Source organism: Pezoporus occidentalis, unplaced genomic scaffold (genome assembly GCF_034315485.1).
Source record: "Pezoporus occidentalis ecotype Australia unplaced genomic scaffold, CSIRO_AGI_Poc_V1 ctg10, whole genome shotgun sequence".
NCBI classification, from domain to species: domain Eukaryota; kingdom Metazoa; phylum Chordata; class Aves; order Psittaciformes; family Psittacidae; genus Pezoporus; species Pezoporus occidentalis.
The window spans coordinates 3944758-3960000 of NW_026912779.1; the positions used below are offsets into that span (position 1 = coordinate 3944758).

The following is a 15243-nucleotide window of genomic DNA, read 5'->3' on the forward strand; positions in this document are numbered from 1 at the left end:
GATGAAACGGTTCGGACATGTCAAAGGAGGGGGAAAAAATAACAGTGATTGAGGCACTAACGTGAAAAACAACCCCAAAAACATTTCAGAGGAGCTAAAAATGCACCTGAGGCTGCAATGTGATTGAGGAGAGGCCAGAAGAACAGGTCATGCATGTGGCTGTCCCTCCGCTTCCCAGAAGCGCACGTAGGAAAGCACTGATGGAGTGCCAGGACGGTTTGCCCTCGGGTCTATCCCATGCAGATACATAATTACCATGGGAACCAGTGGCATAAAAACTTGCATTTAGCCCACACAGGGTCTGTAACCTGCAGCAGATGAGGTACCAGAAGTGCAGCCGGGCTTGGCTGTGGGTGGGCAATAGCCAGGCTATAAGCCCCACATTGGCAGAGCTGGAGCTGCAGTGATTAATGCACATAAAATAGTAATAGTAACATGAATGCAATGCATCTCTCACATGCAAGTGGCTGCTCAGCTGTAGATCCTCACAGATACCCCAAACTCCCACAGCAAGGACCTCAACCAGCACAAGAGCGTGTTCATCCATTGCAAAACTTCTTGCAATTCAGAGCTGTATAGTGTGCATCTTTACTGCTTGTTGTTTAACTCTCCATGAGCCTTAGAGCTCTGAGTCTTGAAAGGCTTAGATGTGTGTTACAACGATATGTGGCAGCTTCGTTGCTCTCATTCTGTTGCTTCTATTATTCCAAGTTTGGCAATACATATGTCAGTGTGAGGAAATTCCCATCACTAACACACCTATGAGGAGGGAAGGGATGGGGATGCATCGGTGGCCCCAAATGAGAGTGAAGAAACTGACCTCTTTGGAGATGGGGAGAAGTTCAGGGGGTGGGAAGAAGGGAAGATGCTGAGCAGAGCTACAGGATGGGATGCAGGCTATTGCTAAATGAGCATCTCCAGCAGCCCAAACCCTTCCTCACTTATCTGCTGGGTGAAGGCAGAGCCTGACGCTGCTTGCAGTGAGGAGAAAGAAAAAAACAACAACAACATGCAAAAAAGACACCTTAAAAGCACTCCCACAGCCCTTTGCCAATCCACCTAAATCCTGACCTGGAAGGAAACACCCCACCTTGTCCCAGGCTCTTGTGAGTCATGCTGAAACCTGCCAACAATGCAGGCAGAAGGGCCCCGGCACCGGGGACGGCATGTCCAAGCCAGGGCTATCAGCAAAGATCATGCACTTCCTGGCTGCACCTCTCTGTGTGGGGAGGATTCACCTCCACCTTCTCAATGCAGTGCAGGGCCCATCAAAATCAGAAAAATCATTAAAATAAATCCTGTAGTGTTAAGTATTTCTATGAGTCCCACTGATTTTTGATGCTGATCGCTGCTCTTTCTCACTCCTTCAATCAGAGCAGATATAAAAATCATCATGCTCATGGGAATACGTAAGGGAGGTTTGAAGAGAAGCACCTCTGCACAAACATCTGGCCCCAGGCAGGACCATGCTCTTCCATAGAAAACCTGTGCCCAGAAACGTCATTGCTGTGGATGGATGTGCCCAGGAGCCATCGGCCACCCAACCCACTGTGGTTGGCACACCACAGGGAGGAAGCACCCATAACCAGGTACAGGCCAGCTGCTTGTGCTGCTTGTAAATCAATAATTCACTGTTTCTTAAGTTATTATCCCAAAACACTTGAAGCAAACATAGAATCATAGAATGGTTTGTGTTGGAAGGGACATTAAGGCCATCAAGTTCCAACCCTCTGCCATAGCAAGGACACACCAGCTTCATTCATCCCTGTAGCAGCTCCCAAGGAGCCACCATCAAGCCAGACCCAGATCCATCTCTGGAGTGATGGCGAACCAGATATCAAGCATCACTCTGTCCTAGAGCAAACCCTCCCTGCAGCCCTTCCAGAGCATCCTCACTGATGGACCAGCCAAGCTCCTCACTATCCAGCCCTTTTCTGGTGCGGATCCTGAAGCTTTTCTAGGCTTTGGTGGTGCAAACATCAGCTTGCAATGAGTGTGTGTGCGAGACAAATACATCACTTGCTCCCAAAGATCTGAAGAATTTCTGGGGTTAAAGGTGGAGGCTGGATTTAGGGCACCGCATTCCCAACCTCTGCAACCCAGGCACAAAGGGAGGCTGGGGTTTTGACTGGGGGTTTTGGTTTGGTTTATGTTAGTTTGGTTGGGTTATTTTGCTTGGGTTTCTTTCAAGCAAGGTGCTGCGTGATATTAAACCCTATTCCCAAACACCACCAGAGCCACACATGGGCACAGACCTGCGTTTAACCTCCCAGGGAGCTTTTACAATCACTTTCATAACTCACTCACCATCAGGCTTTTGCTTTCCCAATGCATCACCCCTCATCTCCGTTCGGCTGCAGGAGAGCGAATCTGGCCTGGGATGCAGAAACACGTTTGTTACTTCCTACGCCATAATTGCAAACCACAAGGAAGAACATCCTTCCTTATTTCAGGGCTAAAAAGCTACAAAACCACAACCGCCTTAGCAATGGCGATAGCAGGGAGCAGGAGGATATCCCCTGTGCAGATGTTCGCCCTGCCACCCGCACCGTGGTTTTGCACAGAGGAGCTGGGGCACCCGATAAAGCATCAGGGTCAGAAGGATTTACGAGGCTCCTATTCCTAAATCAAGGGGAGGGGGAGGTTTAGGGGCTGGGAAATGGTGTGGAAGGCACCAGCAGTGAGAGATTATCACGAGGGTTCGGCCATGAGCTGTGCATCATCCTGATATTTACTCTCCGCCTTCCCCACAAAGTTCACTTTGTGAATGAGGAGTGAAATTCCCCCCTGTCTCTGCAGCTGGGTGATTTTTGGCTGTGTGCATCATGCTCTGGGTGTTCCTATGGGGGAAAAACACCCATTTTCTTAGTTATGAATGCCCCATCCCCAGCAGTGTTCAAGGCCAGATTGGACAGGGCTTGGAGCAACCTGGTCTAGTGTAAGGTGTCCCTGCCCATAGCAGGGGGTCGGACCTGGATGGTCATCAGATCCTTTCCAACCCTGACCGTTCTATGATTCTGTATCTACAAGATATCCTGTATCTTACCCTGGTATGTCCCACTCTATCAAAAAAAAAAGTTGTTTTGTTGGATTTTTGGGGTGTTTCTCTTTGTTTTAATAGGTGTTTAATACTATGTACAAGTATTGAGCCCCCTTTGGCACTGCCTGGCCAGTACAGCCCCCCCACCAGGGATCAGCTGAATGACAGCCCCATAAATACTTCCAGCCTAACTAACCTATGGCCCCATACAGCTGCCTAGCCGGTGCACTAACCCTGTTACCTGCTGAATTTATGAGTCTTAAACAAGATAAAAAGAACGGAATACTGGATTTATTTTCCTTCTAAAAAGAAAACTCAAAGCAAGGAGTCTATATTTCTAAGGGTTCAGCCAGCCCAGAGCCTGACAGCAGCCACTACCTACCACTATTTTATGGTCTTTGCTGGCTGTATCAGTGCAGCTTTAAAAAGCAGCAATATTCCCTGTAAACAGTAGTTTGGGAGGGGGAAAATCCTAGGTATTCAATTGGCAGAAAGGGATAGGGAGGCAGCCTTGGGATGAGAAACAGGTTTCAATGCACAGCTCAGACCCGCACATCCATTGTGGTCCAGCTGGAGACTGGGGTTTCCCACAGCCGATTTTCCCAGCCTTTGGAAAACCCTGTTATTTCATGCCCCAAACGCCAAGCAGCAGCTGCAGTGTGGGAATGGTGCCCAACCCAAAAGGCCGGCTGCAGCCCCCATCCCAGTTTTCATCTCCATAGTTGGAGACATGCTCTACAACTCCTCCAAACAAATGAAACCACCTAATCCCTGGGCTTCAAATGAACGTATTTACCTGTTCTCCCTATTTTAGTCAACCCTTGACCTCATGTGTTATATAGGAAAGCTGTATAATGCCTGCCTGAAAAACAACCTTTCAGGCTAGGGGCTTGTTTTATCTTCTACGTTTAAAAGACAATCCCAGCCTCCCATTGATGGCTCCAGCACAGGCAGCTGAACCAGGCCTTTTATCTTTAAGGATGTGAATTAAGGGTACCACCTTTTCTTTGCTGTTTTGAACAAGTCTTGACCTTCCAACCCTAAAGCTGGATGGAGAGTGGACTGAACACTTAGGGTCTCTCCGTTTTATCCCAACTGCCCCCCACTTTGCTTGCCATGTCCTTCTCATGGCTCCAGACTTTAACCTCCAGCATCTCACAGTGAAGGCAAAGGCAGTGATTATGCCATCTTCTGACTTCAGAGGGAGGGGATAAACTATAAAGTAACTTTAAAAGGGAAACAAGAAATGGCCAGAAAAGGAACAAACTTGGAAGATCTGGTGAAGCCTCAAATCACCCCCGGCGTGATTTGGTGCCTCGAGAAAAGCACCCTTTTGGTCCCTTCAGCAGCCTGTGTGTTGTCTATAACCCATAACCAACACCACTGTGGGCATCACAGCAGCCCAGCTGCTCCCCAAAAGGAGATGTAACACCAAGGGCAGGGAGCAGGTTGCCAAGAAAGCCAAAAGTACTTCTTCATGAAACACAGGGCATCAGTGTCAGCACCGAGATGCTGACCAGAGATGCAGGAGGACCCAGCTAGCCATACTGGAGATGAAATACTTCAATCCTAGGGCAGGTTCCAACCCCAGTTATACCTTTAGAAACCCACCATGATGCTGCTGGCTTTAACTGTGGTCCCCATCTGAATCCACTGTGAACACACTCTCCAACCCACGATAAGCACCATGATAAGCTGCTTCTTCTGCCACACACACCACCACTCAGCATCCTCAACTCTGCCTTCAGCAGCTTCTTCGTGGCCTGACTTACTTTCTTCTTGGGTTTCTTTAAGTACACAGCACAAAAAAACCACACACAGGCCAACTTCAGAGATATTCCCACTAGAAAAATTAAATAATCATAATGCTTTCTTAAAGTGAATTGGGTCCCTTAATTTGCATCTTATAATAAGGATGTTATCATACTGGTTTATGGCTCAGCTCTTTAGTTTCTATCTCTCAGGGGCTAGATTTCCCCTCATGAGTTCAATAGATGTCTGTGAACTAATGTAATTTTTTTAAAGGCTTTTCTCCTGTATTAACATTACAACCTCTATGAGTTAAAGGTTTTACTTGCCCAAGTGCAGGGCGTGTTGGTGTTTGAGAGCCAGGCACCGTCCTTGCCAGCGTGGCTGCAGAGGATGCTGCAACCTGGGGTTAATCCTGGGCAGCGGGTGGAAGCCTTCCTCACCTCCTCACACCAAGCCGAGCTCTCCAGCGTCCTCCAGCTCTTACATTTAGCTTAATTATAAAACATTGTCACTCGAATATTAAAATAATGTTTAATACACAGAAGGGAATAAGCCAGCCTGGAAAAATGCATAATTTCCTCATGCCTGCCCTGCTACTCGCATGCAATGAGCTCTGTTCTTTTCCACCCTTTCTCCTGACTGCCTCTTACAGGAATACACTTCCAAGAGCCTTTTAAAAGCATTTAAATCCAGGGAGGCTTTCCCCATCTCCACACTTCCGCATGCTGCCCATCCTCAGGAGGCAAATTAGGGCTGGGGTGGGATTCATCCTCTTGTCCCCCTTCCAGCCCTGCATCCATACGGCAGCACCAGGGTCTCCGGGAGAGGAAAATAGCAACGGCTTGACTTAAATCCCAGAGGACGTTTTTAAACTTGCCCAAATTAGGGCCCAGGGGCGGATGCTCAGTGTTTCAAAACAGCCAGACTCCGAGGTGCTCAAACACGCCACGGGTAGGAGCGATGTCGAAAATGCCAGCCCCTGCTTTAACATACCCTGGGATCATTCGTCACCTCCACACCTTATTTTATATTGCCAGGCTCTACTTTAAATAAGCTGGGTTCTTTTTTCCCCTCCCCTTTAATCACTACAGCTGCAGAAGGTGCTATCTCTTCAGCAGGGAGAGAGGAAAGGAAAATAAAGAGGAAACCAGTTGAAAGGGGAATTTAGGCAGAAAAAAAAAGCCAACAGAAGCAGCCAGGTGCAAAGCAGCTCCCAAAGGGATGTTGCTTCCCCAAAGCATCCAAATGGAAAAGCTGAACCCCGGGGGAACATGCCAAGGAAAAGGTCAGTTGGAAGGAGAATAGAACAGAATAAGTTTATCCATAGAGGAATTAGGGGTGCTTGAGGGGAGCAGTGCAGGCAGAGCCCATGCTGCCTACCAACAGGGGCTTTTCCAGAGATAAGCCATGGGATAAGGGCTGCCAGAGGGCAACCTCAGCCATAGGGAAGGGGGACCAAAGCCTCACAGCCACTGGGTTCTGCTCACCAATGCAGGGCTGTAAGAGGAGGTCATGGAAATGACAGACACATAGGGAAAAAAACACAGGTTTATTTAAGGCTCTGTCCTCTACTCCCAAAGCGTTCCAGGTTTGCAAGGGCACAGCTATTTAAAGAGCAATGTGGCATCCCCATAGGCACTACAGGCTCTGCTATAGATGCTCAAGAAGCAAATTCACAGCCCCACTTTCTGCTGCATGCAGGTGTGCTGTGCAGGAGGCCCTCGGCCACCAGCACCTTCACCCAACCTCTAGTGATGGATGGGGTACAGACCCAGAGAAACCCCATGGAAAGGGTTAAGCAGCCTGCGGATGCTCTTCCCATGCGCTTACCACATGGAGCAGCTTTGCTCACAACTGGGAAGCATTAAAGGTTTAGCATGGGCTGGTGCAGGTGGTACAGCTTTTGGCTGCAGGCTCTTTGATGCATTCGTCTGGACAAGCTCTGGGGATCTTCTGCCAACCCATAGGGACAAGCTGGAGAGAGGCCACCTCTTACCAAGGGGCCCCTGTTTCTGGGGCCAGCCCCTCATCAGCTCCATGGGGTTGGGCAGGGGTCTTATTGCTCCATCTAGACCTTCTCCTTGAGGAAAAACCCATCTTGCCTGAGCATTTGAGGCGGTTAAGCTTAGCAACAGCCATGCTGGGGAAAGAGGGAAAGCCCCAAAGTATTGCCTTTTTCATGCCGTTTAAACTAAGATGTTGTAAAACGTGAAAATAACTTGAAAGGCAGTAGCCCTGTTTTATTAATAGCAAGTATTTATTAGCCTCCTTGATTTACAGTATGTTTCTGAAAGTCATCAGTCCATCACATTCTTCAGCACAGGGGCTGAGTTGTTTTGCTTGGTCAACACAATATGGAATATAGATCTGAATATGAGAAGCCAAATACAACCTTCATTTTGCATGCACATATCCCACCAACGGGAGGCCCGTAAATGAATCCTGTATAGCCCTTAGACACATGCATTTGCAGACATTTGGGGAGGAGGTGGGAGCTTCTATACATCACCACTGGAAACCCGGAGGGCCATGGAAATTGCCAGAGAAGAGCCATCAGGGCTAGAGCAACCTCAGAAAGCATCACAGCGCGCACACCCCAGCCACCAAATAAGGTGGAAACCCACCTTGTGATCTTGCTATTGGGCTTTGACATGAAAAGCCATGTGTCCACCCATCCATCTCACTGCAGTACTTGATGCTCACATAGCAGAGACCTCCATCTGCCCGCTACCATCCCAGCTTTGATTTCTCCTTTCCCCTCCTTGTCCATCTGTCTTGTCTGCACCACTTCTTGCCCATCACCGCGGCACATGGGCGCCTGCCCACTGGAACCGCAGCCGAGCCAGCATTCCCCAGGGATCACATCGTGCTCATTATGGGAGGCCAGACAAAATTAAATTGGGGCCCACTGGTTCTGCCATCTGAACTTCATCACTGCTAAAGACGCAATAAAAGTAATAGCAACAATGAACAAGCCTCTACCAGATGTGTAACTCTATCCAGTGAGATTAAGGAATAAGGGCCGTATTTTGGGTTTGGGAGCCTTTTTTTGGTGTGTTCCTCCCCTCCCCAGCTCCATCTTTCCTTAGGAATAATTATTTGGACCTCTGTGGAAGATGAATGTTAAGAGGGTGACTTCTAGGGGGAGAGGAGGTTCAGGGGGTATTGGGATGGAGGGGCAACAACATTTTATAGACTTGGAGCATACAACTGGATGATGATGCCTAATCATACATGAAATGGCTAAATTGGGGGGGGGAAGCAGAGACTAAAAAAAGCAGCAAAGAGGCACCACTCTCATTCAGGGGGGCTGTTCAGGTTGCTCCTCAACAGTAATTTATATTGGGATCACATGAAATATCACAGCAGAGCAGAGAGCCCTGAGAAGGCAGCTATGTTTAGCAGGTCCTCCACCTCACCACCAAATACCTGCAGGTAAATCTCACCCCTGGGTTTCACCAGCATCTAGGCAGCTCAAACACACTCAGCAATAGAAGAAATGAGATGCAAACCAAAAGTACAGGGTAAAGAGCAGAGCTGGTAAAACAACCTCAGATAAGCCCAAGAAGGATGGTGCTTCCCTCTGCCTTCCCCTAGGGTTCAGTCACGTTGCTGCCCACCAACACCATGATGCTCCCGAGCCCGATGCTGCTACTGGTACCCAACACAAAGTAGGGGGTACCACTGGGACCCAACACAAACCTTGGGTTGAAAAGAAGTACAGAGTGGTGGGAATGTTGCTTAAAATCTCATTCATAACTTTTTAGATCTGTTCTCAGATCCCTTCTGGAAAGGGATTTCTCATCTTGCAAAAGCCCAAGGCCCAAATACATCGTGAATCCAAAATGCATCTTATTTTAAAAGCAAAAATTCAAGTTAAACTTCACAAAAGACTTGAACTTTGCTGCATTTTAGGGTCATGAAAGTGTGCTTAGAAAGAAAATACAGCACAGTCAAATCGCCTTCAAGTTTGAAAGCAGCTTTGTCAACCCAAAAGAAAAATCAAAGCTAAGCCAGCTAATTCCCATGTATCTTGTTCATCTCAGCCCCTGGTCTGGGAAAAAAAAGAGTTTTACTTTTGTTTATTAAAAACTCCAAACTTTAGGAAGTTTGCTTTTTTTTAAAGACCAAACATAGCTCACTTTTTAAGTCCAACTTGCAGGCTGATCCATTGGGAATACGCTGAAACACAAAATCCCTAGGAATACTGCCCCTCTTGCACCAAATCCGCAGCAGCCAGACCAAAGAATCCTGATGACAACCCCAGTGAAAGCACACAGCATCCCAGGTTGCAGAAAGCAGTGGAAACCCCCATAGCTCCATCAAAACCTTATTCTGGGGCTGCCCTGGTGCTTTGCAGACCTGGAGCCTGTGAGTAACAGGGAATAGAAGCCCCCAGCACTTACAAAGGGCTCACAGCACTCATTACATATATTTGCAACTTTAAGGCAACACAAATTTTAAAGTCTTAAGAGCTGGGGGGGTTAACACCTGTATGAAATAAAAATCACACATTTTAAGGACTATCTCACTTTAACACCTCAGGAAAGGACAAGTGTAACTTTCCTCCCCTCTCTGTTCTTGCATTTAGCTGTTACTGCATCCTTATCTTCTGCTCTTCCAGAGAGAAACACCTTCCTTGCACTGCTTGCTGGAGGAGAGACGGGCCACAGCCAGAGAAAGCAGAGCACAACACACTCATTCCACAAGGCAGAGTATCAAAAGCACAACCAGCTACCCCAGAAGCCATCCATGAACTGAGCTTTGCCCGTGCTCAGACAAAATAAGGGCAAAACCCCCTAAACCTGACCAGCACACTAAAAAACCCTTTTAAAGCAGCTTCCCAGCTGCCCTTCATTACAAGCACTACAGTCCTGCTGTAGATAGGTACCAGGTGATCCCTGGCTTGCAATGTAGAGAAAGCAGAGCAACCCCCTTTGCAATTAATAACTCCGTTAGCCCTGATCTGATGCAGCTGCCTGGTGCAGAGATACCCCCGGGCAGGAGCTGGGATGCCAGCAGCTAATGGGAGCTGCTAACTCCTTACTGATGATGTGTTTGCGATCAATAGGATCCTTAATGCAATAGGATTCACCCTTCCAAGGCTCAAAACACCCCTTGTAAGCACACACAAAGGTGATAGCATAGGCTGGAATAGGGAGAACCTTTATAAAAACATCTCTGAATGGTAAAAAAAGTTTAGGGGGTGTGAAGATTTTGGACCTCAAAGACCAAATTGCCTTAAGAGATGCAGCAATAGCTCCCTTTGGGACAAGCCAGGAGCCCAGGGAGATGGTGCATAGGCATGACTTGATCCTACAGCTGTATGTAAAGGTTGTTCTCCTGCCCACCATGGCCCCTGGCCAAGTTTAAGGTACCAAAGTGTCTGTGCTTGTGCTATTGCCCAGGCAACATGAGAACCACAGCCTGGGGTTTTGAAAAACAAAAGAGCAACCACCACCCATTGCAAAGGCAACATCATATTCCCTATGGCTGTTTCACCAGGAGACAGTCATCCTGACTGGGCGTCTTGCTTGGATTTCAAGGAGATGAATGAAACCAGAAGTGAGATTGAAGCTAACACACAAAGCACATAAATCAGCCAGCCCCTCCTGTCCCATGCCTCAGCTCCATCCCACATCCCAACCAGTGACTCCGCTTGCTACCCAGCTGGTTTCTTTCACCAAATAAGGTCCATTCCCACTCGCCGGCACAGGCACGAGTAGCTACAGCCTATAAATCCCATCGGAGACAGCACACAAAGCACACACTTAACCCATCTTCTGTGCAGCAAAGCGCTTGGGCCCCGAACCAGCAAACTCCTTGCACGGATGCTCAGCTCCGAGCAAGGGATGAGTGCCACTGGCAAGCGGGAAAGCTGTGCAAGGGCTGGAACACTCAATGGGAGACATGGGGATGACAACCTGATGGCAGCTGCCCCTGGTACCCCAGCCCGGCATCCCTTGGCACTGACAGCATCTCCCCACCAGTTTGGCCTCACTACTCCGTGCACAGACACCAAGGGATGTTATAGATCCCACCAGCCCCACAAGTACACAGTTTAACAGCAGGGATGTAAAACGACAGCCAGCATTCATCAAGAGGAGGTGGGAGATGGAGGAGAGCTGGGAGACCCCCAACTTCAGCATCACCGAACACCAACAGGGGTACACCACGACTTGGGGTGACACAGCCCAATGCCTGGTCTAGCTCTGTGGAACACATCTGCCCACCGGAGCCCCAGACACCAGCCCCAGCTTTCCCTCTGTAAACTCAGCACTTGGTTTTAAGCAGCCGATAACGCAACACAAAGTCATACCAGCCGCCTGGCCCTTGTCAGCATTAAAAATTAAAGACAGAGCAAACAAAACCTAAAGCTCCAACATTTATTATGGCAATTTCCCACCCACCCACAGACCTGCACTGGGGGTTGCTTTATTTTTAATGCATCACATCAGACGTGCCTTCCAAGACACGGCACAGCACGGAGATAACCAAGAGGCCAGGTTGTCCAACGAGAGCAAGACAAGTCTTTTCCATGGGGAAAGGAGCTGGTTGAAGCCATCGGTAAGCCCTTGACCTTGGTGGGTGGGTTTGCTTTTTTTTTTTTGTTTTGATTTTAGAAAATAACAAAAGAAACAAAGAAATCACCCCAAAAAAACCCAAACCAACCCCAAAGAAGTGTCGTACTCTATTACAAAATATAAATACGATAGTCTTGCAGGCAGGAGGAGCCTGGGGAGCGTTGCCTTCGGACGGGGACTTCCAAGGCTCTCCCGTTGGGATGTGGTGAGCCAGCAGGACAGAGGCCACCTCCGGATGCTGAGATGCCGCCGGCCGCTCGCCCCAGCTTCACCTCCTTTCAGAACTTAAGTGCTCTTGGAGTTCCATCCGAAAACTGCCAGACGTCCGGGGCTCCCTGGGCGCTGCGCCAGCCGGGGGGGTACGCCGAACCTACAGAGAGCATGGGGACAGAGGAGAGAAAGGTGTGAATGGCCCTCGGTGAGAGGCATTCGCTTATTTTATGTCTTTGGCTTTGGTCTGGTTTGGTTGTTTAATGACTAGGACACCCAGCTGTGGCAAAGGGGCACGGCAGGATGGAGCCCTTCCTCCTCTCAGGCCACACTATCGCATCCAGCATCACTCGGCACCATGCAGGAACCACAGGGATCACTCAGGGAGAAAAGCCTCTGGGCTCTACTGAGATACCTGGGATGTGCCAGGAGCTCTGCTTGGGCAAGGACTGAGCCAGCCTGTCTTGCGAACTGCCTCCTATTCTTTCCCAAAACCTCCAGGGTTTCCCACAACACCCACAGTCCATCCAGGTGCCAAAGACCCTCTTAAAGCCATTGGTACTGTTAACACACCACGCGGCAGGTGGTTCATGGGGGACCTTCCCCAACTCTCTACATGTTGGATACTGCACAACATGTAAAGCAATGTGCACGCTACAGCTGCAAAGCTCAAGCTGCAAAGTCCCAACCTGCACCCAGCAAAGGGTGCAGGCAACTCCAGCAGCATGGAATGGGGTGCTGGGACAGCAAATGTCCCCAGCTCTATTCACATGGAGAATGAGAGCCTCTGCAAGTCCCTGCTCGAAGCCCATCACCAAGCACTGCACTACCCCAAACAGCAGGCTAAAGGGCTCCAGCAGAGGTGGCGAGGCCAGCACATCATCAGCACACCCTCAAAATCCACCTCTGCATCCTGACCAGGGAATAAGCTTGTATGGGAATTGGTTCATTAACACTAGAGTGGTTGAGGGGCTACAAGTGAGACCTGCATTAAGATTATTAAGACTAAACAAGCAGCTCCTAGGCCAAATCTTCACCGGGTGTAAACTGGAGTGAGTGTCTCCTCCAAAATCAATAGCACATGCCCAATTCCCACCCCAGGGAGGGTTTGCTGCTGATGATGCCTGCTCCCAACACATTTCACGCTGACATAAAAGCTGGATGAGACTTGCAAGGGAGCCAAGAGCACCAGGGCCACCCCGGCCACAAGCAGTACCAGCACAACACCACTGCAAACCATACATCCCATCAAGGGGCATGAAACCCAGGGGGACCCTGAGCCTCCTGCCCCATGCCTGGATCCCTGTAGCCTATTGAAACCAGCAGCTGAGGAGCAGCAGCTCTCCAGTGGCTGGCAAAGAGCCCTCCAGGCAGTATCACTCTCCTGATCAATACTACAGTTTGCCCATGCATCCGCCAAAAGTGGGTTTCAACCTTGATAGGAGAGGGAAAAGAGAGGGAGGGAATTAAAAGAGCAGCTGGTATCTCTTTTCTCTTTTGTACAACCTCTGCACTTAGATAAACCCCGAAACTGTATCTCATCAGATACGCCAAAGCCTCCTGAAAGTCAAGCAAAGACATGGTATCACTTATTCCTGTATTTATCTCAGCCCTTGGAACCATAATAAATACAAAACATCTGTAGTCTAAATTCTGGATACTGGTTCAGCGCCTTCATTACATTAATCATTCCATTTGGAGGAGATTAAATACTAACAGCAAAGGGGGGCTGTGCCATAACAACACGTTCCTCCTTGAAAGTGGATGGGGTTGGAGGTTTTAACACTAGAGACACTGCTACCCGAGTACCACTCTCATTTAGAGACATCTTTGTGCACAGAAACAGGAAAGCTTCTAAGTGGGTCATGCCAAAGCAGCTCAAGAGCCCATGATGGGGCTGATGGGGATACACGCCCCAACCCAACAAACCTCAATGGGTTTATCACGCCATTAACTCATCCCCAGTGACAGGAAAACATCACGGTAGTGAACTCTGCTTTGGTGTTGAGGTGACAGCGTGTTCTCATTCACAAGCTATGCTCTCAGTGGCCAGACAATGCTCTGACAACTTCCACATCAGGAGCTGCTTCTCCTGAAGCTCCTCCAAACCACCCCAGCCCCATGCATGGCCGCAGAGTGACACAGCACCCAGAGGGCTCTTTTAGCTCTCTGAAACCTGTAAAATTCAGCTCTCTGAAACCTGTGAATCAAATGCACCACTGCACAATAAAGTAATGAATAGGTGTATTCTTTCCTCCTATTAGACCTCATAGCAGCACATGGGGCTCAAATCTGCCTGGGGATGTCTGTATATATGATGACTTTATGTGTGAAACATAGTTGTGGGGTTTTATACTAAAACATAGGATAGAGAAAGGTAGTGGAATGACGACCGCCGTAGGATAGACATGGGATGCAGCACCCGCTCCAAAAGACAGCCCAGCTACACTCAACCCCGGGCAGACCAGCCAACACGAGTACCCTAGACAACATCTCAACCATGGAGTGAACAACCAGCAATACGAAAGGTTGAAAAGAGAGAGAAAAACCGGATTCTGAACGGACATTTCATGGCATGGGATCAAAAGCTGTGCTGTTAAGGCAGCTGAAAAGCACTTTGCGCGTCCCTGCATACACCAGCACTGTGGGGATGGTCATTGCATCCATCCCCTTCACCTCAAGCCCACCATACTGGGGATCTGCCTCCCCTACGCTGTGCTAGGGGTCCCTCTGGCAGCGCCTGCATCCGCACTGGTCCAGCACAGCATCCGCTGGTACTGGCCTGGTGAAGGGCAGCGCAGTTCAGGGGCGCTGCCGGTGTTTTCCCAGCCTGTCTGCATGCTCATCCCACTATTCAGACAATGCAACCTTCATTCCTCATATGTAGGATTAAACCAGAGCTTTTTGCCTCTCTCAAAAAAGGAATATTTTTTCTTTCGATTATCTATTCCTGTGTTTTTCAAATCCCAAACTTCCCCTTCAAGAAGGCGCTGGGCAAAATACAGGCAACAAACGATGCCATCACGAAGAGACGACAGAACAACTGGAAGGTTTTACAGAAATCAAGAAAAAAAAAGGAAAAAGGAAAAAAAAAAAGTATTAAATCCATTACACTAGGAACAGCAAGAGACAATATCACAGCAGTACGTGCTTTAATAAAGTAAAGAGATGCTGCAACATGCAGTATTTGTCAAACTGACAACATACACAGACCCCTAAGGGAGGGATGGGGAGACCTGCACTGGAGCCCAGATTTTAGAGACAATGCACATGAAATGTCTCATAAACCTGCGATTCCCACCAAAAGAAAAAAGCCCATGGGAGAAAGGAGGGGAGCTCCCAGCTCCAGCCTCCAGCCAGGAATGGTGTCAGGAGCTTTGGGGTGCGATCCTGGAGCCGCAGTGTGTATCCCCCCCCCCGAGAGAAATCAGCTCCTGCCCAAGCACCCATGTGTGCCGGTGCTGATTTCACCCCACAGCCCCAAAACCTTTAGGTTTGGGGATGGGGGAGTCCCGGGGGGGTGGGTGTAGGGCTACTTTGTGCTCACCTCTTCTGCCAAAGCACTGCCAAAGTGGGGAGGGAAATCCCTGCTGCAGAAGCCAAAGATGCCGCCAGTTATCAGGTGGGGGGGTTCACAACTTAGCCCTCAACTAAGGG

The 15243-nt window shown here is 48.9% G+C and overlaps 1 protein-coding gene across 6 annotated transcripts in view; it reads right to left on the minus strand.

Annotated features, from left to right (window-relative positions):
* Nucleotides 1-7007: 7007 nt before the first annotated feature.
* Nucleotides 7008-15243, minus strand: part of BCL11A (BCL11 transcription factor A) — a 153333-nt gene continuing 145097 nt past the window's right edge. For all 6 annotated transcript variants that reach the window (XM_062609722.1, XM_062609705.1, XM_062609730.1 and 3 more), the window contains exon 4: nt 7008-11746. In XM_062609722.1, coding sequence (XP_062465706.1) covers nt 11645-11746 — 102 coding nt within the window. In that variant the 3' untranslated portion in view covers nt 7008-11644. The remainder of the gene's footprint in view (nt 11747-15243) is intronic.